The sequence below is a fragment of the Protomyctophum parallelum genome (genome assembly GCF_964188405.1).
Source record: "Protomyctophum parallelum genome assembly, chromosome: 13".
In the NCBI taxonomy this organism is placed as follows: Eukaryota; Metazoa; Chordata; class Actinopteri; order Myctophiformes; family Myctophidae; genus Protomyctophum; species Protomyctophum parallelum.
The window spans coordinates 36,372,136-36,396,052 of NC_139708.1; the positions used below are offsets into that span (position 1 = coordinate 36,372,136).

The 23,917-nt window shown below is 45.9% G+C and overlaps 1 protein-coding gene across 1 annotated transcript in view; it reads left to right on the forward strand.

Annotated features, from left to right (window-relative positions):
* Window positions 1-23,917, forward strand: part of LOC310868625 (voltage-dependent T-type calcium channel subunit alpha-1I-like) — a gene marked incomplete at its 3' end in the record, with an annotated part of 246,639 nt that overhangs the window by 177,633 nt on the left and 45,089 nt on the right. Inside the window, exons 18-27 of the mRNA XM_083779083.1 lie at window positions 738-1,231; window positions 1,647-1,881; window positions 3,648-3,748; window positions 11,253-11,376; window positions 16,724-16,792; window positions 19,541-19,719; window positions 20,211-20,337; window positions 20,559-20,684; window positions 21,802-21,891; window positions 22,963-23,155. Coding sequence (XP_083635209.1) covers window positions 738-1,231; window positions 1,647-1,881; window positions 3,648-3,748; window positions 11,253-11,376; window positions 16,724-16,792; window positions 19,541-19,719; window positions 20,211-20,337; window positions 20,559-20,684; window positions 21,802-21,891; window positions 22,963-23,155 — 1,738 coding nt within the window. The remainder of the gene's footprint in view (window positions 1-737; window positions 1,232-1,646; window positions 1,882-3,647; window positions 3,749-11,252; window positions 11,377-16,723; window positions 16,793-19,540; window positions 19,720-20,210; window positions 20,338-20,558; window positions 20,685-21,801; window positions 21,892-22,962; window positions 23,156-23,917) is intronic.

Sequence of the window (23,917 nt, forward strand, 5' to 3'; positions counted from 1 at the left end):
CTCAAGTCCCTGCACGACTCTAGGGTGCTGAAGAGAGATAAAGATTATGGCCGACTCCTGCCAACCTGGCCACGGCCTCCTCACCCTGCTCCCCTCTGGGAGAAGACTGTGGCTGCCGAAGGCTACGAAAGTCCGCCACAGACAAAGTTTTTTCCCCTCAGCTGCCAGGCTACTCAATGACTCTGGCTTCCCTTCCACCCCTGCCTCCTAGTGACACCGGCACTTTAATCACCGGCAACATTTGATGCACTATGAACTACTGTATAACCCTGCACTTTATATTTATTTCCCTGCACGGTGTTGTCTTATGTCTGTTTATTTGTGAAAAATTAATTGAATGCACTCATGTTATGTCAAAGCAAAGAGACACACAATGTCTTTGGCTTGACATTTTTTCACAAAGCTGTCACTGTTGAGATGATGACATCCGTCTATATTAATTCTGTCTGTCTGTCTGTCTGTCTGTCTGTCTGTCTGTCTGTCTGTCTGTCTGTCTGTCTGTCTGTCTGTCTGTCTGTCTGTCTGTCTGTCTGTCTGTCTGTCTGTCTGTCTGTCTGTCTGTCTGTCTGTCTGTCTGTCTGTCTGTCTGTCTGTCTGTCTGTCTGTCTGTCTGTCTGTCTGTCTGTCTGTCTGTCTGTCTGTCTGTCTGTCTGTCTGTCTGTCTGTCTGTCTGTCTGTCTGTCTGTCTGTCTGTCTGTCTGTCTGTCTGTCTGTCTGTCTGTCCGTCCGTCCATCAGTATGTGGGTCGGGGTTACCACACCTGGGGCCGCCCGCTGGCCCCTCACCCCCAGGCGCTGTGGGCCCGTCGCTCCAGCTGGAACAGCCTGGGCAGAGGTCATCCCTGCTGCTCCTCCTCCCCGTCCTCCTCCCCGCCTCCCGGCTACGGCCTGGGGGACCTGGGCGGGGTGGTGGGGGGCAGCCTCCGCGTGCGGGGGCCCCGCGCCTCCTCGTCCCCGCACCACCATCACCACCACTACCGCCACCACCACGAGGAGGAGTCCCTGCTCTCTCCTCCTCCGCCCGCCACCGTGGCTCTCCGCTGCGCCCTGCCCCCTCCGCCTCTGATCTCGGGTCAGTTTGTGCCGCGGCGGGACCGACGGGCCCTATCCCTGGAGCTGCCGCACCTGCTGCAGATCCCCGGACCCCCCAGCGGACCCTCGCTGCCCAACACCATGGCTCTGCACCACCGCCTGCCCCCCTCTCTGCTGCCCCCCGTGGCGCTCCACGCCAGGTTAGTTAGTCCTGTTTGTTATTCTGTTTTCAATTACAGTTCAGATTTACTTTCATTTTAAATGTAAGTAAATGTTTGCTAGTTTAGTTTAGTTGTTATTTTGTGAAAAGCCTGAGTTTTAGTTTAGTGTATTATTTGTTTCAGAGTCAGTTTCAGAACTGTGAAAGTATAGCTAAAACAGAAGAAGAAGGAGTTAGTTAAGCTTTTTGAGGGGCGCTAGCCCTTCCTATGCCCATCTTTGTGTGTAGGAAATGATTGGCTGAGCACTGAATGTGATGTATGATGATGTAGGATGACAAGAGCGCCCCTCACATCACACGGGTGTGACTTTTATTTTGATCTCCAAAGTGATGGTCAGGTTTAGTTTTAGTTACCTGGTTAACTCTAGTAAACCTTGTCTCCACGGCCCGCTCAGGAAGAAGAGCTTCTCTGGGGGGATGCTCATCGTTGGCGGCGGTGGCGATCACCAGGACTGTAACGGGAAGACGTCCCTGTCACAGCTCCTCCAGCATCCCCCGCTGCCTCCCCGCCGCTTCCACGCCCCGCAGGCCGGGACAGGGAACCCTCGGGACCGCCTGCTGACCGAAGTCTTCCCCGAGGTCAACACGCGCTGCAAGGACAGGGAGGACCTGGAGGATGAAATTGACTATGTGAGTTTGTGTGCGTGCGTGTGTGCGTGTTTGCGACTGCAAACACGAGCAGATGGCAATCAATTAAGAGAGAGGTAGCACACACTTGCCAGAAATGGCAAAATCTCTGGATTCTGGGACTTCCACAACAGCTGTAGTTGTTGTACAAATGTAACCAAATAAGGTCCTTACATTCTGAGTTACAAATGGATTGACTGTGCATGTGAAACTGTAAACATGCATGCGTAGGAACAAAGCAAGGAAAGGCCTGTTTAGACAGCGGGAGAGGCAGGTGCCGTAAGACAGATGCTCTGAGGGGTTCATAATAGAATCCTTTTCACGTTTGTAAATAATTTAAATAGGGGGTTAGTGGTTTCCTGCGCAGGCTTATGTTTTATGTGTCTGAGGGAGCATTTAGTGTTCACAAATAATAAAGCAAGGCTGGGAAAGGCTCAGGGTGCCTTCTCCCAACTCCGATCCATCTGGAGATCAAAGCAATATAGCCCGAGGCGGGGGTTGGCGAAAGGGCCTTTCTGTGTGGAGTTTGCATGTTCTCCCCGTGTCCCCTAGGGTAGATACCCTCAAAAAAACATGCAGTAATCCTGGTCACTAAACTGCCTCCCCCTGGCCAGCCGGGGCGCCTGATGGAGGGGAAAGGAACTGGTCGGAATAACGTGTCCCTTCCATGCGCTACGTCCGGCCGGGGAAATTCCCCTCTGTCAGGTGAAAAGAAGCAGCTTGGACTCCTCATGCATAGAAGGAGGCATGAGGTCAGTCCGTTGCCCCCCCCCAGGTTGGCAGAGGAAGTGTAGCGCCCAGGATTACATTAGATAATTGGCACTGGGTGAAAAGAAAACTGGGTTACAAAATCGTGGGATAAAAATTAAAAAAAAAATATATATATATATAGCCTTAAAACAAAGATGCTCCTATACAACAGCAATGTCAAGTCTGTCCTGCTGTATGGATCTGAGAGCTGTAGAGTGGTCAAGACAGACACAAGGAGAATAGAAGTATTCCATAACAGATGCCTCAGACGTATATGTCAGATCTTTTGGACGAACAAAATATCAAACCATGAACTGTACAAACAAACAGGGACCAAGGACATTACACACAGACGCCTGAGATGGCTAGGGCATGTATACTGAGGATGGAGCAGGACTGCATCACAAAGGTGGCCTTAAGATGGACACCACCAGGAAAAAGAAAACCTGGGAGGCCCAAGACCACCTGGCACAGAACTGTGCCAGGTGGTCCATTGTAGGAGCTCCATTGTAGGAGCTGGAACAGATGAACCTGTCCTGGGGAGAGGCGCAACATGCTGCCAGGGATCGGATGCAATGGAGAGTGCTCATTGAAGCCTTATATCCCATTGGGGACGAAGAGGAGTAAAAAAGTGTGTGTGTGTGTGTGTGTGTGTGTGTGTGTGTGTGTGTGTGTGTGTGTGTGTGTGTGTGTGTGTGTGTGTGTGTGTGTGTGTGTGTGTGTGTGTGTGTGTGTGTGTGTGTGTGTGTGTGTGTGCATACGTGGGTGCGCATGTTGTATGGTTTCCTCTGCCGTCAACTGTGAATGGGTGACTGTAATGCACATGATTGTAAAACGCTTTAAAGTAATTGACCATAAAATTCGTGTTTACCATCATCATGCAGCCTTGCAGGACAGCTGCGCAGTGTAACAATTCTATGTGTGTGTGTGTGTGTGTGTGTGTGTGTGTGTGTGTGTGTGTGTGTGTGTGTGTGTGTGTGTGTGTGTGTGTGCATGTGTGTGTGCGTGCGTCCATGCAGAGCATATGTTTCCGCATGGAGAAGATGTTGGAGGTGTACAGACCAGAATGGTGTGAGAGCAGGGAGGACTGGTCTGTCTTTCTCTTCTCCCCGCAGAACAAGTGAGACACTCTCTTCTCTTCTCGTCTCTTCTCTTCTCATTATGTGGTGCTTTTTTGTACCGTTCCACATTTCTTAGCCTATACTGTGTGTGCGTGTGTGTGTGTGTGTGTGTGTGTGTGTGTGTGTGTGTGTGTGTGTGTGTGTGTGTGTGTGTGTGTGTGTGTGTGTGTGTGTGTGTGTGTGTGTGTGTGTGTGTGTGTGTGTGTGTGTGTGTGTGTGTGTGTGTGTGTGTGTTGCACACGTTTCTACAGAGTGAGCTAGTGTCTGCTTATGCAATTGACTTGAACACATGGGTGAACTGAACACTGCACATGTGAAACAATTATCAATCATCAGAAAGCCAAGCTGACCAACCAAATTTTATAAATATTCTGTTCCATATATATTATGCAATTTAAAGATTGACAGTCTGTTTGGGTTCAGATAAATATTTAGTAATAATTATTACTATAATTATACTTCATTGCCTTATTTCTAGCAGTTTATGTCCTAATTATAGGTCAATTGAATAATCAAAAAATATTAATATCTGTAGCTTTATTACACAGTAAAATCCCCAGTTTCATCCATTTGTGAACGACTTAATTTGTAAATGAACACTGTGTGCTAAGCTCATGTCAGAGCATGATGTCCACCCTCCCTCTCTCCCCTGTATAGCTGAAATATTTTGGTCGTATAGGTTGTTGTCTCTCCCAAAGGGCCCCCGTGTCTAATTCCCTCTGAGACCCCCCACCCACTGTAGTGCTCATCCTTCCTTATCGGCTGGACACAGGTTTTATATACAGTATGGAGAGCCCCCAGGCCACTCACATCCATAATGGAGACGGGTTGCCGGGATGCCTCGTCAATAGAAAGGATGGGTGTAGCCTTGCTATAAGAGCAGGGCTAGATTAGATCATCGATTCGCTAGCTGGGCTTGTTGATAACAAACTGAATTTCTCGTCTCCAGCCATTTGTCAACAAGAAATAGGCTTTGGCCGGAAATATGTCATGGCATTGCACTGCAATCAGTATAGGAGCAAGCTGCCCAATGGGGCGTAGTGATATTTTTAATCTAAGTTCATTTAAAGGTATGATCAATCAGTCAACAATAAATGAATCTAAACTTGATTAATTGTATTAACGTGCTGCACGCTCAATCTGTGTGATAGACGAGTAACTTGGTTCCCCACGCAGGCGAACTGTGGGTTGGATTCCTGGGTGTTATAGTTGCAGGGAGGTTGTGGGAGGACATACAACCAACAGATTGTAGCTTTTTAAATGTATCCTATGTGCACTCTAATGAGGAGGGGAGGGAGGTGAAATATATTACAGGTATTAGTCTTATTCTGGTCCCTTCTCAATTTTGTTATCTTGTATGTCTCTCTCTCTCTCTTTCTCATATTGGGATGGAGGAATTTGAGTCTGTGTGGCTTCCATTAACACAGCTGTATTTGTGTTCTAGAGATCACTGTTTCTCAACGTCGGGTCTAGGGCCCACCAGAGGTCCAAACGGACCCTTAAGGGTCTGTACAACAAATATTTGACCCGGAAGTAATTGTCCTCCATTTCCGCGCCAGTCTCGCTCGCGACTGTGTGGACTAACGATCAGACTATTATTATGCTTAGCACAACCTCAATTTTTTTTATTAAGCTCCCAACATGGTACGCTATCCCATTCTGAGCACTAAAAACCACTAATGACCACGAGGATCTCTCTTAGCTTCTGAAGGAGGCGGTCGCACTTTTTCCTCTCTCTCCAACCCTATCTGTTGTAACTTAATTTAGGTTACAGTTCATTTGTGTAATATTTATATTGCATAACAGTTAAATGTGTTCATTGCATATTGTTATTATTATTACAGTTAAAAAGAGAATTGATTATAAACAAAAGAAGTCGATTTAATTCACAGTATGATTTATTTGACTGATATTGCTTACTAAGGAACGAATTATAAGTTGAACTGCATATCCCAAGATGCATTTGTGTTTAGCACAGGATATCCGGGGAACCAAGGCGGGCTTTATTATTGTTGTTTACATTGAGAAGAAGAAAGGCTCAGCCTAGTTTTGCCGTATGTGCCATTGACTAACCAACCAAACTAATTCATTGCATTTCTGTACCATTTATTTTTGCTTATATAAAATTCAAGCATTCTAGTACCAGCCGACGTCCTCTTATGTTCATTTTGACCGTATTTTAATCTACACTATCTCTCTCCCTCACCGCGTGCCCCTCTGCACTGCCTCTCGTCTGATCTCTGACCAAACATGGAACTTATTAGCTGGTCCTTGAGCGCTTTCGACAAAATTCTTTCGGACAGGCACTCCGGTGCTGGGGAGCCAACATGCCCACCGGGTTCGTACCCTGCTGGTTATGTCAGAGATAATTACCGGGAGAATTGGAACATCCTCTGTCTCACCGTGCTAACGGTGGTGGACATAGAGGACATCTGGATCATTGGACTAATGGTGGTGAAGGGGCTGCTATCTGGACAATTTTTTTCCTGCCTTCAGACAGCCCCTCTTACTGAGGTGTTGTGTGAGGATCAGAGTTTTTTTATTTGTTGCAGATCCAAAAATCCAAACCCCCCACCCCCCCTCCCAAGTTCCGTGCCTACACAATGCAACATATGTGATATGATGTCTCCATCCCTCCCCCCCCCCCTCCCTCTCTGTCAATACCCCTCACCCATTCTATGCTTCCCCCCCACCCCCCATTCTTATTTTTTCTTACTTTATGATGATGCTATGAGAAGTATAAGCAGCACCGAAATATGGCTGCAGCTGTGTAACTCTGATTGTTGTCTCTATCCCCGTAATTGCAATGAGTGCCTGCACAACCAGAATTTCACCCATGTTACTTGTAATGTGTTGTGACAATAAAGTCTGATTGATTGATTGATTATCATGTAGGCAGTTTATGGGAGCACTATGGGGTCCCATAAACTGCCTACAAGATTTCCCGGGTTGGCACACAAGGGTAAAAAGCAATGAACCAGAGAAGTGGCGGGTGATCAGCCTAGATTGGGTTCAGAAGGTTGAGAATCAATCACACAGATCACTACTGTTTGTATTGCTTTATCTTCAGTGTCACTCTTCTGTATCATCTGGTCCCTTTACCTTATCCTTCATCTTCCCATCTCGTCATCTTTCTTTATACTCCCTCTCCTGTCTCTGACTCTACTCCCTCTCCTCTCCTGTCTCTGACTCTACTCCCTCTCCTCTCCTGTCTCTGACTCCCTCTCCTCTCCTGTCTCTGACTCTACTCCCTCTCCTGTCTCTGACTCCCTCTCCTCTCCTGTCTCTGACTCCCTCTCCTCTCCTGTCTCTGACTCTACTCCCTCTCCTCTCCTGTCTCTGACTCTACTCCCTCTCCTGTCTCTGACTCTACTCCCTCTCCTCTCCTGTCTCTGACTCCCTCTCCTCTCCTGTCTCTGACTCCCTCTCCTCTCCTGTCTCTGACTCTACTCCCTCTCCTCTCCTGTCTCTGACTCTACTCCCTCTCCTCTCCTGTCTCTGACTCTACTCCCTCTCCTCTCCTGTCTCTGACTCTACTCCCTCTCCTCTCCTGTCTCTGACTCTACTCCCTCTCCTCTCCTGTCTCTGACACTACTCCCTCTCCTGTCTCTGACTCTACTCCCTCTCCTCTCCTGTCTCTACTCCCTCTCCTCTCCTGTCTCTGACTCCCTCTCCTCTCCTGTCTCTGACTCCCTCTCCTCTCCTGTCTCTGACTCTACTCCCTCTCCTCTCCTGTCTCTGACTCTACTCCCTCTCCTGTCTCTGACTCTACTCCCTCTCCTCTCCTATCTCTGACTCCCTCTCCTCTCCTGTCTCTGACTCCCTCTCCTCTCCTGTCTCTGACTCTACTCCCTCTCCTCTCCTGTCTCTGACTCTACTCCCTCTCCTGTCTCTGACTCTACTCCCTCTCCTCTCCTGTCTCTGACTCGACTCCCTCTCCTCTCCTGTCTCTGACTCTACTCCCTCTCCTCTCCTGTCTCTGACTCTACTCCCTCTCCTCTCCTGTCTCTGACTCCCTCTCCTCTCCTGTCTCTGACTCCCTCTCCTCTCCTGTCTCTGACTCTACTCCCTCTCCTCTCCTGTCTCTGACTCTACTCCCTCTCCTGTCTCTGACTCTACTCCCTCTCCTCTCCTGTCTCTGACTCCCTCTCCTCTCCTGTCTCTGACTCCCTCTCCTCTCCTGTCTCTGACTCTACTCCCTCTCCTCTCCTGTCTCTGACTCTACTCCCTCTCCTGTCTCTGACTCTACTCCCTCTCCTCTCCTGTCTCTGACTCGACTCCCTCTCCTCTCCTGTCTCTGACTCTACTCCCTCTCCTGTCTCTGACTCTACTCCCTCTCCTCTCCTGTCTCTACTCCCTCTCCTCTCCTGTCTCTGACTCCCTCTCCTCTCCTGTCTCTGACTCCCTCTCCTCTCCTGTCTCTGACTCTACTCCCTCTCCTCTCCTGTCTCTGACTCTACTCCCTCTCCTGTCTCTGACTCTACTCCCTCTCCTCTCCTATCTCTGACTCCCTCTCCTCTCCTGTCTCTGACTCCCTCTCCTCTCCTGTCTCTGACTCTACTCCCTCTCCTCTCCTGTCTCTGACTCTACTCCCTCTCCTGTCTCTGACTCTACTCCCTCTCCTCTCCTGTCTCTGACTCGACTCCCTCTCCTCTCCTGTCTCTGACTCTACTCCCTCTCCTCTCCTGTCTCTGACTCTACTCCCTCTCCTCTCCTGTCTCTGACTCCCTCTCCTCTCCTGTCTCTGACTCTACTCCCTCTCCTCTCCTGTCTCTGACTCTACTCCCTCTCCTGTCTCTGACTCTACTCCCTCTCCTCTCCTATCTCTGACTCCCTCTCCTCTCCTGTCTCTGACTCCCTCTCCTCTCCTCTCCTGTCTCTAATCCCTCTCCTCTCCTGTCTCTGACTCTACTCCCTCTCCTGTCTCTGACTCTACTCCCTCTCCTCTCCTGTATCTGACTCTACTCCCTCTCCTCTCCTGTCTCTGACTCTACTCCCTCTCCTCCCCTCTCCTCTCCTCTCCTCTCCTCTCCTCTCCTCTCCTCTCCTCTCCTGTCTCTGACTCTAATCCCTCTCCTCTCCTGTCTCTGACTCTACTCCCTCTCCTCTCCTGTCTCTGACTACTCCCTCTCCTCTCCTGTCTCTGACTCCCTCTCCTCTCCTGTCTCTGACTCTACTCCCTCTCCTCTCCTGTCTCTAATCCCTCTCCTCTCCTGTCTCTGACTCTACTCCCTCTCCTGTCTCGGACTCTACTCCCTCTCCTCTCCTGTCTCTGACTCCCTCTCCTCTCCTGGATCTGACTCCCTCTCCTCTCCTGTCTCTGACTCTACTCCCTCTCCTCTCCTGTCTCTGACTCTACTCCCTCTCCTGTCTCTGACTCTAATCCCTCTCCTCTCCTGTCTCTGACTCTACTCCCTCTCCTCTCCTGTCTCTGACTCTAATCCCTCTCCTCTCCTGTATCTGACTCTAATCCCTCTCCTCTCCTGTCTCTGACTCTACTCCCTCTCCTCTCCTGTATCTGACTCTACTCCCTCTCCTCTCCTGTCTCTGACTCTACTCCCTCTCCTCTCCTGTCTCTGACTCTAATCCCTCTCCTCTCCTGTCTCTGACTCTACTCCCTCTCCTCTCCTGTCTCTGACTACTCCCTCTCCTCTCCTGTCTCTGACTCCCTCTCCTCTCCTGTCTCTGACTCTAATCCCTCTCCTCTCCTTCTCTGACTCTACTCCTCTCCTCTCCTCTCCTGTCTCTGACTCTACTCCCTCTCCTCTCCTTCTCTGACTCTACTCCTTCTCCTCTCCTGTCTCTAACTCTACTCCCTCTCCTCTCCTGTCTCTGACTCTACTCCCTCTCCTGTCTCTGACTCTAATCCCTCTCCTCTCCTGTCTCTGACTCTACTCCCTCTCCTCTCCTGTCTCTGACTCTACTCCCTCTCCTGTCTCTGACTCTACTCCCTCTCCTCTCCTCTCCTGTCTCTGACTCTACTCCCTCTCCTCTCCTGTCTCTGACTCTAATCCCTCTCCTCTCCTGTCTCTGACTCTACTCCTCTCCTGTCTCTGACTCTAATCCCTCTCCTCTCCTGTCTCTGACTCTAATCCCTCTCCTCTCCTGTCTCTGACTCTACTCCTCTCCTGTCTCTGACTCTACTCCCTCTCCTCTCCTGTCTCTGACTCTACTCCCTCTCCTGTCTCTGACTCTACTCCCTCTCCTCTCCTGTCTCTGGCTCTACTCCTATCCTCTCCTGTCTCTGACTCTACTCCCTCTCCTCTCCTGTCTCTGACTCTAATCCCTCTCCTCTCCTGTCTCTGACTCTACTCCCTCTCCTCTCCTGTATCTGACTCTACTCCCTCTCCTCTCCTGTCTCTGACTCTACTCCCTCTCCTCTCCTGTCTCTGACTCTAATCCCTCTCCTCTCCTGTCTCTGACTCTACTCCCTCTCCTCTCCTGTCTCTGACTACTCCCTCTCCTCTCCTGTCTCTGACTCCCTCTCCTCTCCTGTCTCTGACTCTAATCCCTCTCCTCTCCTTCTCTGACTCTACTCCTCTCCTCTCCTCTCCTGTCTCTGACTCTACTCCCTCTCCTCTCCTTCTCTGACTCTACTCCTTCTCCTCTCCTGTCTCTAACTCTACTCCCTCTCCTCTCCTGTCTCTGACTCTACTCCCTCTCCTCTCCTGTCTCTGATTCTACTCCCTCTCCTCTCCTGTCTCTGACTCTACTCCCTCTCCTCTCCCGTCTCTGACTCTACTCCCTCTCCTGTCTCTGACTCTACTCCCTCTCCTCTCCTCTCCTGTCTCTGACTCTACTCCCTCTCCTCTCCTGTCTCTGACTCTAATCCCTCTCCTCTCCTGTCTCTGACTCTACTCCTCTCCTGTCTCTGACTCTAATCCCTCTCCTCTCCTGTCTCTGACTCTAATCCCTCTCCTCTCCTGTCTCTGACTCTACTCCTCTCCTGTCTCTGACTCTACTCCCTCTCCTCTCCTGTCTCTGACTCTACTCCCTCTCCTGTCTCTGACTCTACTCCCTCTCCTCTCCTGTCTCTGGCTCTACTCCTATCCTCTCCTGTCTCTGACTCTACTCCCTCTCCTCTCCTGTCTCTGACTCTACTCCCTCTCCTCTCCTCTCCTGTCTCTGACTCTAATCCCTCTCCTCTCCTGTCTCTGACTCTACTCCCTCTCCTCTCCTGTCTCTGACTCCCTCTCCTCTCCTGTCTCTGACTCTACTCCCTCTCCTCTCCTGTCTCTGACTCTACTCACTCTCCTCTCCTGTCTCTGACTCTAATCCCTCTCCTCTCCTGTCTCTGACTCTAATCCCTCTCCTCTCCTGTCTCTGACTCTACTCCCTCTCCTCTCCTGTCTCTGACTCTACTCACTCTCCTCTCCTGTCTCTGACTCTAATCCCTCTCTTCTCCTGTCTCTGACTCTACTCCTCTCCTCTCCTGTCTCTGACTCTACTCCCTCTCCTCTCCTGTCTCTAACTCTACTCCCTCTCCTCCGTCCCTCCCATCAGGTTCAGACGGATATGTCAGTCCATCATAGCTCATAAGCTGTTTGACTACGTGGTGTTGGCGTTCATCTTCTCCAACTGCATCACGGTGGCTCTGGAGAGACCCAAGATCATGCAGGGCAGCTTGGTAAGCTTGTAATCTCTCACAACACACGTTTTACTGTGTAGTAGTAAATGAGCAACGAACTTCATTAACGTTCAAGCTTATTTTATCGTTGAATGAGGTTATGTTTTCGTTCCGTTTGCTTGTACATTTGCTTGTTAACAAAATTACTGTATTTTCATAAAATTTGGTGCGAAGGATTGAGCTGCCCCGAAGACCCATTTAAAAGTTCACATTCAACTAAGGCAAGGGCAAGTGGGCAGTGGGGCACTCATATCCTGACAAATGCATTGTATTGGTGGAGGGAGGTATTGTAAGGAATCTACTGAGTGCAGTGCTCCTATTCTAGCTTATACTGTAAGCTTGTCCATTGTATCAATATCGCTACAGGCAGTTTCCCTGGACTAAACCATGATTACTACAACGACTTCTTCACTTACGTCATGTTCCAGCTTGGAATATGTCCGATTCTGCCTCATCCGCGAGCAAGAGATCAAGGCAGGAAGCTTGAAGCCTAGAAAAATTTAGCCAATTTGTCTTAAACCTGCATTCTATCTAATGACCACCAGGACATGACAACCAGTGGAAGTTTGATTGCAAGGAAGTCTGTGAGGAAATGGCCATATTTCTCATTTATTTGATTTATGACCTCAATAAACATTTTCCTAATGAGTTTATGTTTCCAATCGTTAGTTTCAAGTCTTAATCAATACAACATGATTTTGTAAATTATGGCCTTGTAGTCAGATAGAAGATAGGTAGAAGATAAAGGGTATGCAGTTATTAGTCACAGACAATTTATTCTGGGTCATGAGTAAATTCCCTACATTTATTTTTATTATTTCAAAATATAAAAATATAAGGATAATAATAATAAAAAGCTAAAACGTTTGGGAACCACTGCTTTAAGGCGTGACTTTGTTGTGACTGACAAAACACTACCATAACATAAACCACGGATATCAGGATAGAGGTGGAGCAATGCTTCTCCCCAGCTCCATTTATCCAATATAATGGTCAGTTGCCAAAAGCAATGATATCATGGCAGTGAACTATACAATTAATCAATTGGCGGCGGTCAATTTGCTGAGCTCAAGGATGCAAAACGAGACTTTTACTGCACCTCACCATAGTCATATTTCTAATAATAATGGTATATTATTATTCTCAGGTATAATGTCAGCCAAGTCAAGCTCTGTAGTTCAGCTGCTATGTTGGTGACTGATGTCATCCATCGTACAATACTTGTACGATGATGAGCTTTGGAAAGGCCATATTCTTTCATGACTCTCATTCATACCGACGTGTACAGAGAGTATACGTATCTACTATGGTTCTAGGTGCTGGCATTTGTCAGAATGATGAATTATTACTTGCGCAAGCAGAGCGCGCAAGTAATAATTTCGCCCGGTCTTCGTTCACCGTGACAGCCAACCCGCCATTTGATGTGTATGCAAAAAAAAACAGCAAATCCGTGCCTGGTTTGCTAGGACCAGATTACATAAATGACCATATGTCTTACGTCATCATTTAGAGCTAGTCATACGTATACTATATACATAATCAGTAAAATAAAATAGCAAATTGTGCCTGATCTGCTGGGACCAGAGTACGTGGTGTGTATATGTATGACTAGCTCTCAATGATGACGTAAGAAATATGGTCATTTGTGTAATCTGGTCCCAGCAAACCAGGCACAAATCTGCTGTTTTATTTGCATACGCATCAAATGGCGGGTTGGCTGTCACGGTTTTTGGCGCAAAGTAACCACAGTATACCGCTAATCAACTTACAACTACATACTCTATATAGTATATGTATATGTATACGTATGTCTTACGTCATCATTTAGAGTTAGTCATACGTATACTATATACATAATCAGTAAAATAAAATAGCAAATTGTGCCTGATCTGCTGGGACCAGAGTACGTGGTGTGTATATGTACTGTATGACTAGCTCTCAATGATGACGTAAGAAATATGGTCATTTGTGTAATCTGGTCCCAGCAAACCAGGCACAAATCTGCTGTTTTATTTGCATTCGCATCAAATGGCGGGTTGGCTGTCACAGTTCTTGGCGCAAAGTAACCACAGTATACCGCTAATCAACTTACAACTACATACTCTATATAGTATATGTATACGTATGTCTTACGTCATCATTTAGAGCTAGTCATACGTATACTATATACATAATCAGTAAAATAAAATAGCAAATTGTGCCTGATCTGCTGGGACCAGAGTATGTGGTGTGTATATGTACTGTATGACTAGCTCTCAATGATGACGTAAGAAATATGGTCATTTGTGTAATCTGGTCCCAGCAAACCAGGCACAAATCTGCTGTTTTATTTGCATACGCATCAAATGGCGGGTTGGCTGTCACAGTTCTTGGCGCAAAGTAACCACAGTATACCGCTAATCAACTTACAACTACATACTCTATATAGTATATGTATATGTATACGTATGTCTTACGTCATCATTTAGAGCTAGTCATACGTATACTATATACATAATCAGTAAAATAAAATAGCAAATTGTGCCTGATCTGCTGGGACCAGAGTACGTGGTGTGTATATGTATGACTAGCTCTCAATGATGACGTAAGAAATATGGTCATTTGTGTAATCTGGTCCCAGCAAACCAGGCACAAATCTGCTGTTTTATTTGCATACGCATCAAATGGCGGGTTGGCTGTCACGGTTTTTGGCGCAAAGTAACCACAGTATACCGCTAATCAACTTACAACTACATACTCTATATAGTATATGTATATGTATACGTATGTCTTACGTCATCATTTAGAGTTAGTCATACGTATACTATATACATAATCAGTAAAATAAAATAGCAAATTGTGCCTGATCTGCTGGGACCAGAGTATGTGGTCTGTATATGTACTGTATGACTAGCTCTCAATGATGACGTAAGAAATATGGTCATTTGTGTAATCTGGTCCCAGCAAACCAGGCACAAATCTGCTGTTTTATTTGCATACGCATCAAATGGCGGGTTGGCTGTCACAGTTCTTGGCGCAAAGTAACCACAGTATACCGCTAATCAACTTACAACTACATACTCTATATAGTATATGTATATGTATACGTATGTCTTACGTCATCATTTAGAGCTAGTCATACGTATACTATATACATAATCAGTAAAATAAAATAGCAAATTGTGCCTGATCTGCTGGGACCAGAGTACGTGGTGTGTATATGTATGACTAGCTCTCAATGATGACATAAGAAATATGGTCATTTGTGTAATCTGGTCCCAGCAAACCAGGCACAAATCTGCTGTATTATTTGCATACGCATCAAATGGCGGGTTGGCTGTCACGGTTTTTGGCGCAAAGTAACCACAGTATACGGCTAATCAACTTACAACTACATACTCTATATAGTATATGTATATGTATACGTATGTCTTACGTCATCATTTAGAGCTAGTCATACGTATACTATATACATAATCAGTCAAATAAAATAGCAAATTGTGCCTGATCTGCTGGGACCAGAGTATGTGGTGTGTATATGTATGACTAGCTCTCAATGATGACGTAAGAAATATGGTCATTTGTGTAATCTGGTCCCAGCAAACCAGGCACAAATCAGCTGTTTTATTTGCATACGCATCAAATGGCAGGTTGGCTGTCACGGTTTTTGGCGCAAAGTAACCACAGTATACCGCTAATCAACTTACAACTACATACTCTATATAGTATATGTATATGTATACGTATGTCTTACGTCATCATTTAGAGTTAGTCATACGTATACTATATACATAATCAGTAAAATAAAATAGCAAATTGTACCTGATCTGCTGGGACCAGAGTACGTGGTGTGTATGTATGTATGACTAGCTCTCAATGATGACGTAAGAAATATGGTCATTTGTGTAATCTGGTCCCAGCAAACCAGGCACAAATCTGCTGTTTTATTTGCATACGCATTAGGGATGGGTCCGATTAATCGATTAATCGATTATCGTTGATAGGACCCGAAATCGATTATGAAAATTAATAATCGATAATCATTTTTTTTTTTTTTTTTCTGTTTTTTTTTTAAATGAAAATCTGTTGGAAAGGCAATATTGTCATCCAAACAGGACAGGGCTATATGCCTACCAAAGTGTGCCTGGGATGTGTCTGTGTAGCTGCATGACTGAGAGGAGTATGAGTGGAGATTGATTCCAATCAAGATACAGGTTTGGAGGATTTAGCAGGTGTTGGGAATTTACCTAATCAGGCCTAGGCTGGGGTTGCTATGGTGATCAATTGGATCAACAGTGGTCCAGGGACCACCAGTGGTCCTCATTTAAAAGATGGAGTTAGTAACCAAATGGACCCTTATTAACTCTCAAGAGTTACAATTATTGTTAATCAACTACATCAGGGGTTCCCAAACTTTTTTGACTTAGGTACCCCTTGGGGGGAAGATTTTTTTTATTTGTAGGGTTCATTAAAAAAAATGTTTTTTTTTTTTCTTTTTATTAAAAAAAAATCCCCCCCCCCCCAAAACGATTAATCGATTAATCGTTAATATTGAATTATACAAATCGATTTTCATTTTGGACACATTTACACATCCCTAATACGCATCAAATGGCGGGTTGGCTGTCACGGTTCTTGGCACAAGGTAACCACAGTATACCGCTAATCAACTTACAACTATACATACTCTATATAGTATATGTATATGTATACGTATGTCTTACGTCATCATTTAGAGCTACTCATACGTATAAATACATAATCAGTAAAATAAAATAGCAAATTGTGCCTGATCTGCTAGGACCAGAGTACGTGGTGTGTATATGTATGACTAGCTCTCAATGATGACGTAAGAAATATGGTCATTTGTGTAATCTGGTCCCAGCAAACCAGGCACAAATCTGCTGTTTTATTTGCATACGCATCAAATGGCGGGTTGGCTGTCACGGTTTTTGGCGCAAAGTAACCACAGTATACCGCTAATCAACTTACAACTACATACTCTATATAGTATATGTATATGTATACGTATGTCTTACGTCATCATTTAGAGTTAGTCATACGTATACTATATACATAATCAGTAAAAAACTTGAACCATACTTAATAATACTAGGTGTTTATATGCATAAAGTAGGTAGGTAGCAAATAGTTACACCTAATAATTATACATTTCAAACGTTCCTTCACAGATATACTGAGATTTGACAGTTTACAGCGGTCGAAAGTACTTGCGCGCTCTGCTTGCGCACTAGTTGGCCATTTATGCAACAAGCAAGTATGCACTCGACAGAGTGCAGTTCTAGTTGATTAAATGAAATTGTACTGTTCACTTTCCCTAACCTTATCTCTCTGTCTCTCTCTGCAGGAAAGGGTTTTCCTCACCATCTCCAATTACATCTTCACTGCCATCTTCGTCACGGAGATGACTCTCAAGGTATTGTTTCTCTGTTTCAATATGTTTTTCAAAATAGAAGTTTATGGATAAGGGGTTTAAATAGGGCCCCAAGCACCCTGGGCAAGACCTACGCTGAAAAGACTATCAGCGGAAGTTGCGGGATTTTAGCGGAAGTATCGCCCAAGGAAATTACGTTGATGCTTTACAAATCAGTTTACATTCTCCGTGAATGAAACAAGTGTTGTGATTGGTCAGGAAAATATCGTGTCCTGGGGAAATACATCTGACGGATATTCCGGAGGATACATCCGCCTTACGTTGTGACCAGGCTTTTCTTTTCGCAGATAAGTAAGCCTGGGACCGAGGCTAGGCCCCAAGTTGTAACACAGGTCTGTTTGACTAAGAATAGTGTTTAAGTGGTCATGCACTATACTACTTCTAGCTAAATCCTCTCTGTGCCTTTGAGGCCTAGAAATTGAGGTCTGTAATTAATAAACAATCTCTCCAGGACATGGACCATCTCCAACTGAACCCTCCACCATCTCTCTCTCTCTCTCTCTCTCTCTCTCTCTCTCTCTCTCTCTCTCTCTCTCTCTCTCTCATAATCCCCCCCTCATTGCCTGTGTTGTGTATATTCTATGTGCGTAATGCGTCGGAGCAAGTGTGGTCCTCAGCCCATCGGTGCTTAACATGCACCGCTCCTTCTTGGCAATCCACTCTGTACATTCAAAGGCGAGCAATTAAGGCCTGTAATTAATTATAGTTAATCTCTCCAGGACACGAGCCATCTCCAACCAACCAACCAACCAAACCCCCCCTCCCTTCCTCCCTCCCTCTGTCTCTCTGTCTTGCATTCACTCTCCTCCTCCAACCTCCCTGTATTCTTCTTTTTCTTTGTCTTCTTCTTCTCTATCTCTCTCTCTCTGTCTCTCTCTCTCTCTCTCTCATCATATGCCTCCATCGCTGCCTATGTATTTTCTTCCTGTAAAGGCGTTGATGGCACAAGTGTGCTATCAATTATGTACAGACCCCCCCCCCCCAATTAATTATTAACCGATCACGACAGCCCAGGAGCCACAGACGTGTCGGCCCCCTTACTGAGCACTACTAGACCACCCCAGTGTCTGTATCCATCTGTGGCAGAGGTGTGTGCGTGCGTGCGTGCGTGCGTGCGTGCGTGCGCGTCGCAGTGTACACACCTGCAGAGCAGCAGGGGCAGTAGCATAATGGTATACACAGCACTTGTATTTCCTCCCACATGCTGTCGACGTAACATGAGAGAGATGAGACACAGTAAGCACAGAGTGGAGCTTTGGTTTAACCCTGTCGGCTTGGATCAATGGACCCAATGGAGTATACTGTAGGCTACTTTAAGTTCCTTTTTTTTCAAGGTATTAGAGAAAAAATACTATGACGTTTATTTATCACATAAATGTTTTTTTACAGTATATTAATGCTATTAACGTTATCGAAAATCTGTTCTTGTTCTCTTGCAATATCCTCACGGACTCACTTCATTGAGACGTTATGGACTCGACGTTTATTTGAGCTTCTTTTTTAAACGGATGTTTATTCCCTAACCAAGGGATTAACAATGGGTCATGTTGAGACATAAACCCTGACAGGATGATTAGACCCCGACACGATAGCCAACCAAATCTCTCTCACAGTACATCCCTTACACTCACATGTTAACGTGTGTGTGTGTGTGTGTGTGTGTGTGTGTGTGTGTGTGTGTGTGTGTGTGTCTCTGGGTTCTCCATGCCTTTGTCCTTCCATATTGCTTTATGTCCATGTGTCTGTGTGTAATTCATATCAGTGCTGTACACCGAAGAAACCTTGGGGATGTACCTGGGCCTGCAGGCGTACCTGTCTAACCCTGTCTGTCTCTCTCCAGGTGGTGTCCATGGGTATATGTGTACGTGGGCCCACAGGCGTACCTGTCTAACCCTGTCTGTCTGTCTGTCTCTCTCCAGATGGTGTCCATGGGTATGTATGTGGGCCCGCAGGCGTACCTGTCTGACCCTGTCTGTCTGTCTCTCTCCTCTTTTTGGCTTATAAACAGCGCAGCGGCTGAGCGGGGCAATGTACAGCAGCCTGTAAAAACAAGTCCAAACTGTGTGTGGGTTTATAAACAGCGGGGCACTGTACAGTTGTAGTTGTGATTTGTGCACCTACCTGGCTGTCGGGACTCGAGACTGAGAAAGCCCACTGCATGCACACTCGCCACAGACACTTCTGACTTCCTTCACGTTATTAGCCTACAGCCCTACGCTCTAACAGAGCTGTTAGGGAGGCGGGGCATATCACACGTGTGCCTAATGCATATGGTATGGTGGCTGTGTGTGCTATAGCAGCAGCCACCACCAGGCTCCGCCAAACTTTGTCATTGCATCTCTGTATGTGTTTATGATTTTATTTTACAGACGGCACGGGTGGGTGGCCGTGTGCCCCCCTTGCCTCTGGGCCCCCACGCAGTCGCGTTGTCTGCGTCACGGTAGTTACGCCCCTGGTACGTGGGCCCGCAGGCGTACCTGTCTAACCCTGTCTGTCTGTCTCTCTCCAGGTGGTGTCCATGGGTATGTACGTGGGCCCGCAGGCGTACCTGTCTAACCCTGTCTGTCTGTCTCTCTCCAGGTGGTGTCCATGGGTATGTACGTGGGCCCACAGGCGTACCTGTCTAACCCTGTCTGTCTGTCTGTCTCTCTCCAGGTGGTGTCCATGGGTATGTACGTGGGCCCGCAGGCGTACCTGTCTAACCCTGTCTGTCTGTCTGTCTCTCTCCAGGTGGTGTCCATGGGTATGTACGTGGGCCCGCAGGCGTACCTGCGGAGCAGCTGGAACGTTCTGGACGGCTTCCTGGTGTTCGTGTCGCTGATCGACATCGTGGTGTCCATGGCGGGCGGAGCCAAGATCCTGGGAGTGCTCCGAGTGCTGAGGCTGCTCAGAACACTGCGCCCCCTCAGGTACGGAGCATTTATCTATTTTTGTATTTTTTGTTATTTTTTACACAACAGTGAGTGCGTCGTGAGGATATTGTAAGTGTCGTCTTGTTATGCCGCTGTTCCGGTTGTCCTAGATTAACTCACAAGGTTGAAGAAGAGCACAGTGGAAACACCAAATTATGTACAGTAGTATACGTCAATGGCGGTCTGTGCGTTGGATTGAAAGGACATACTGTAGTAGACGATAGTCTGATCGGAACTGCGAACACTTTCAAATCATTGCTATGGAGAGTTTTGCTGTGTCAGTGTTTTCAAGGGAAGCTGTGTCAGAGAAAAGCATGGCCATGTTGTAAAATTACCTTGTGTCGCACTGCGAGCTTATATATTCAAACATTTCATACAAATATTGAAAGTGTGTGTGTGTGTGTGTGTGTGTGTGTGTGTGTGTTTTCAACACAAATCTTCAGTTCTGGCACAAAACCTTTTCATTGACGTTGATTAATCACACACAGGGTGATCAGCAGGGCTCCAGGCCTGAAACTGGTGGTGGAGACCCTCATCACCTCTCTGAAACCCATAGGAAACATTGTGCTCATCTGCTGTGCTTTCTTCATCATCTTCGGCATCCTGGGGGTGCAGGTACAGTAGTAGGAACCCTGCAGAATGTACAGTACTCTCTCTCTCTCTCTCTCTCTCTCTCTCTCTCTCTCTCTCTCTCTATCACTCTCACTCTATCCTGTCATCTAATTTCATTACATTACCTTGGTGGGGTGTATACTGTAAATAGCCTCTTTGGCTGATTTCAACTAACAACATCAAATTGTGTCCTGTTGTTGTTTTGCTTGTATTCCTGCTGTCAGCTTTTCAAAGGCAAATTCTTCTACTGCAATGGCCTGGACGTGAAGAACGTCACCAACAAGTCTGACTGCCTGCTGTCCAACCACAAGTGGGTCCACCACAAGTACAACTTTGACAATCTGGGACAGGTCAGTGATGACTCAGGGAGCCCCCTTTTTTTTTGAGGGGCGCTAGCCCTCCTGTTTGTTTTTAGTTCAATGTTTGTTTTAAAAACAGCATTGACATTGAAGGGAAAGTTTAAGTCATAGGCTATTGTCCCTCATTACGTCATATTGACTCTTTATTGTTAATGGCATTTAATGTTTGTGTTGGCACCGTTTGTTTTACATAACCGTTACATCACCTAATCAACATGAGTTAGACTTTAATATATTGGCGCCCCTCACTTCACACAGGTGTGATTTCTTATTTATTAATCTGGGCACACATTTCCATGTTGTTTCTACCATGTCGATCTGTTATGTGATTACTTAATTTCTAAACCATTTTTCTGTGCAGCTGTTGCATACAAAATGCTATCATAGGGACCCTAACAGAACCAGAGTATTTAAAATAAGCTCTTTCGACTCAAAATCACTGACGTGTAGAATTTAAACATTGTGACCCTCAGCAAATACTGTATTCCACAGCTGCACATTTTACAGGACAGCTAAAAAAAACATTTCAGTCAAGATGAATGAGTTAAACACAGATTAACTTGTTTAAACGTTGATTTTGAATCTTCCCTTGTCACTTGTCGGCAGAAATGATACGTAGCTTGCGGAGTTAGTTCAGTCAGATATACTCGAGGGGGTTCATGCCGTGCTCAAGGGTGCATACATATACTCAAGGGGTTAACATGCTGCATTACTATGTGGGAGTATTCAGTTTGTGCAAGAACCATGTCATTCGCTGATGTGGCAGTCAGCTGACCAATTGGGCGGGCTACTTAAGCTCACTAGACTGCATACTTCTTCCTGCCTTCCTTCTATGCAGGGTTGTTGTTATGTGATGTTATTTATGTTCCCCATGGTGGGTTGTATTCTACAATAAATATTGTTTAAATCTATTCGTGAGTTATCTGACTGAACTTACATTTACATGACAGAAGGTATATTAATCTCAAATTTGTGCGTACATGTTATAGGGACGGTATATTGAGAATTATATATAGGCTTAAAATCAGCAAACATAGTCTTTAACGGCTGCACATACAGAATCATATAATATGAATAATAGTGAGTTGTTCTCCCTCTCTGTACCCAGGCTCTCATGTCACTGTTTGTGCTGGCCTCTAAGGACGGTTGGGTCAACATCATGTACCATGGGCTGGATGCTGTAGCGGTGGACCAACAGGTAACACATTAATACAAGTTTTACAATAACATTTATGCTAGATCTGAACTCATTATAGACTCATATTTAAATGGCGAGTTCATCTAAAGTGGCAGACACATACTGTATGCAACTACGCATATATGAATATTGTATGGACTATGGGTAGCAATGTCACAGGTAAATGTAAATGTCACAGGTGCTAGAGTGTAACGCAAAAGGGCACATATGACATACTGTACTGTAAAGAATGATTATAGGATAAGGATAGGGACTGTATTGATATGTGGGAAAAGAAGATAAATGCATCTAGGAACATTATGTGTAGACGGCGACAGCACTCTTCCCTACATATAGGCCTACTGGGCTCTTGACAGCAGAGGTCACCAGTTTAGGCTTTGAGTGCCAATTCTCCCATTATAAAGAAAGAAAGAATTTGTAATTCTATTATGCATGTAATGTGCATGTCATCACCTGTACACCAGATTAGAGGAATTTTCTAAATATGCATAATATGGATTTTTTAATTCCCAAGGGATCACGTCCGTGGCATCCGGTACATAATTCGCAATTAGACGTCTTGACGTTTATGGCTCTTAAACTGTTTTAATTGGTACAGTTATGACTCCAGACAGCAATTAAATGTTAAAATTCATCATGTAGACATATAGACACTGGCTGTACCGCTTAGCCTACCCCATATATCCGTTTCTATTTGTTTTCCCTGTACATTGCTTCCACTGAAGCAGCTGTTCTGGTGAAGAGTGTGTCTGCTTTGTGCGGAGCCCCACCGACAGCTATAGGTGATAGCTGGATAGTGCGACGTCACTGGTTCGATTCCGCTTCATGGAGACCTGTGTTGCATCTCTCCCTCCTGTCCTTCCTTTGTCTCTGATATAAGTAGCCTATATCACTCGCCTATAGGGTGTATATTTCTACAGTATCTCTTGTTCTGCTTATTGTTTCCTGTCCTTCCTTTGTCTCTGATATAACCCATTTTGGGCGGGAACCCCTTTTGGTGTTAGCATTATGTTATGCTTTAGCTATAATCGAAGAACGACTGACACCCCCCGCTGCTTATTGTTTCTACAGCCGGTGACCAACAACGACCCGTGGATGCTGCTGTACTTCATCTCCTTCCTGCTCATCGTGAGCTTCTTCGTGCTCAACATGTTTGTGGGCGTGGTGGTGGAGAACTTCCACAAGTGCCGTCAGAACCAGGAGGTGGAGGAGGCCAAGCGGCGCGAGGAGAAGCGCCAGCGGCGCATGGAGAAGAAGAGAAGGAGTAAGAGGGAGGGTGGAGCACACACACACACACACACACACACGCATGCATGCATGCATGCGCAAACGCACGCACTCACATATTGTTACTGTCAGGCAGAAACCTAACCTTGTATCTCCGATTTAATCTTTTAATGTTTTTTTTCTTTTCCCAAATGAATGCCATGCGTTGCCGTGTGTCACGCAAAACTAGCGGGAAAAAAGCTGCTCTATAAGCTCACACAACACGTCGCAATGCAACACGTTTTGACCTTGTAGATCGGCTTTTTAATTATTGAACCATTGAGCTTGTGACTAAACAATAACTACATTGTTAACCACACACAGGTTCTCTTTTCCAGTACCTGAATTGTAAACTGGTTTGGACAAGGTTTCCACCCGACAGCAACATAGACACGCACCCACTGTTGTGATATCAGGATGACTGAACCCGAAATGCAGAGTCACGACAGTATGTTCAAATATACGGATGACTGAACCCAAAATGCAGAGTCACGACAGTATGTTCAAATATAAGGATGACTGAACCCAAAATGCAGAGTCACGACAGTATGTTCAAATATAAGGATGACTGAACCCAAAATGCAGAGTCACGACAGTATGTTCAAATATACGGATGACTGAACCCAAAATGCAGAGTCACGACAGTATGTTCAAATATAAGGATGACTGAACCCAAAATGCAGAGTCACGACAGTATGTTCAAATATAAAGGTATTTATTAAAGCAATGAGGCAGCTGACAAACAAAGACTAGCTTCAAG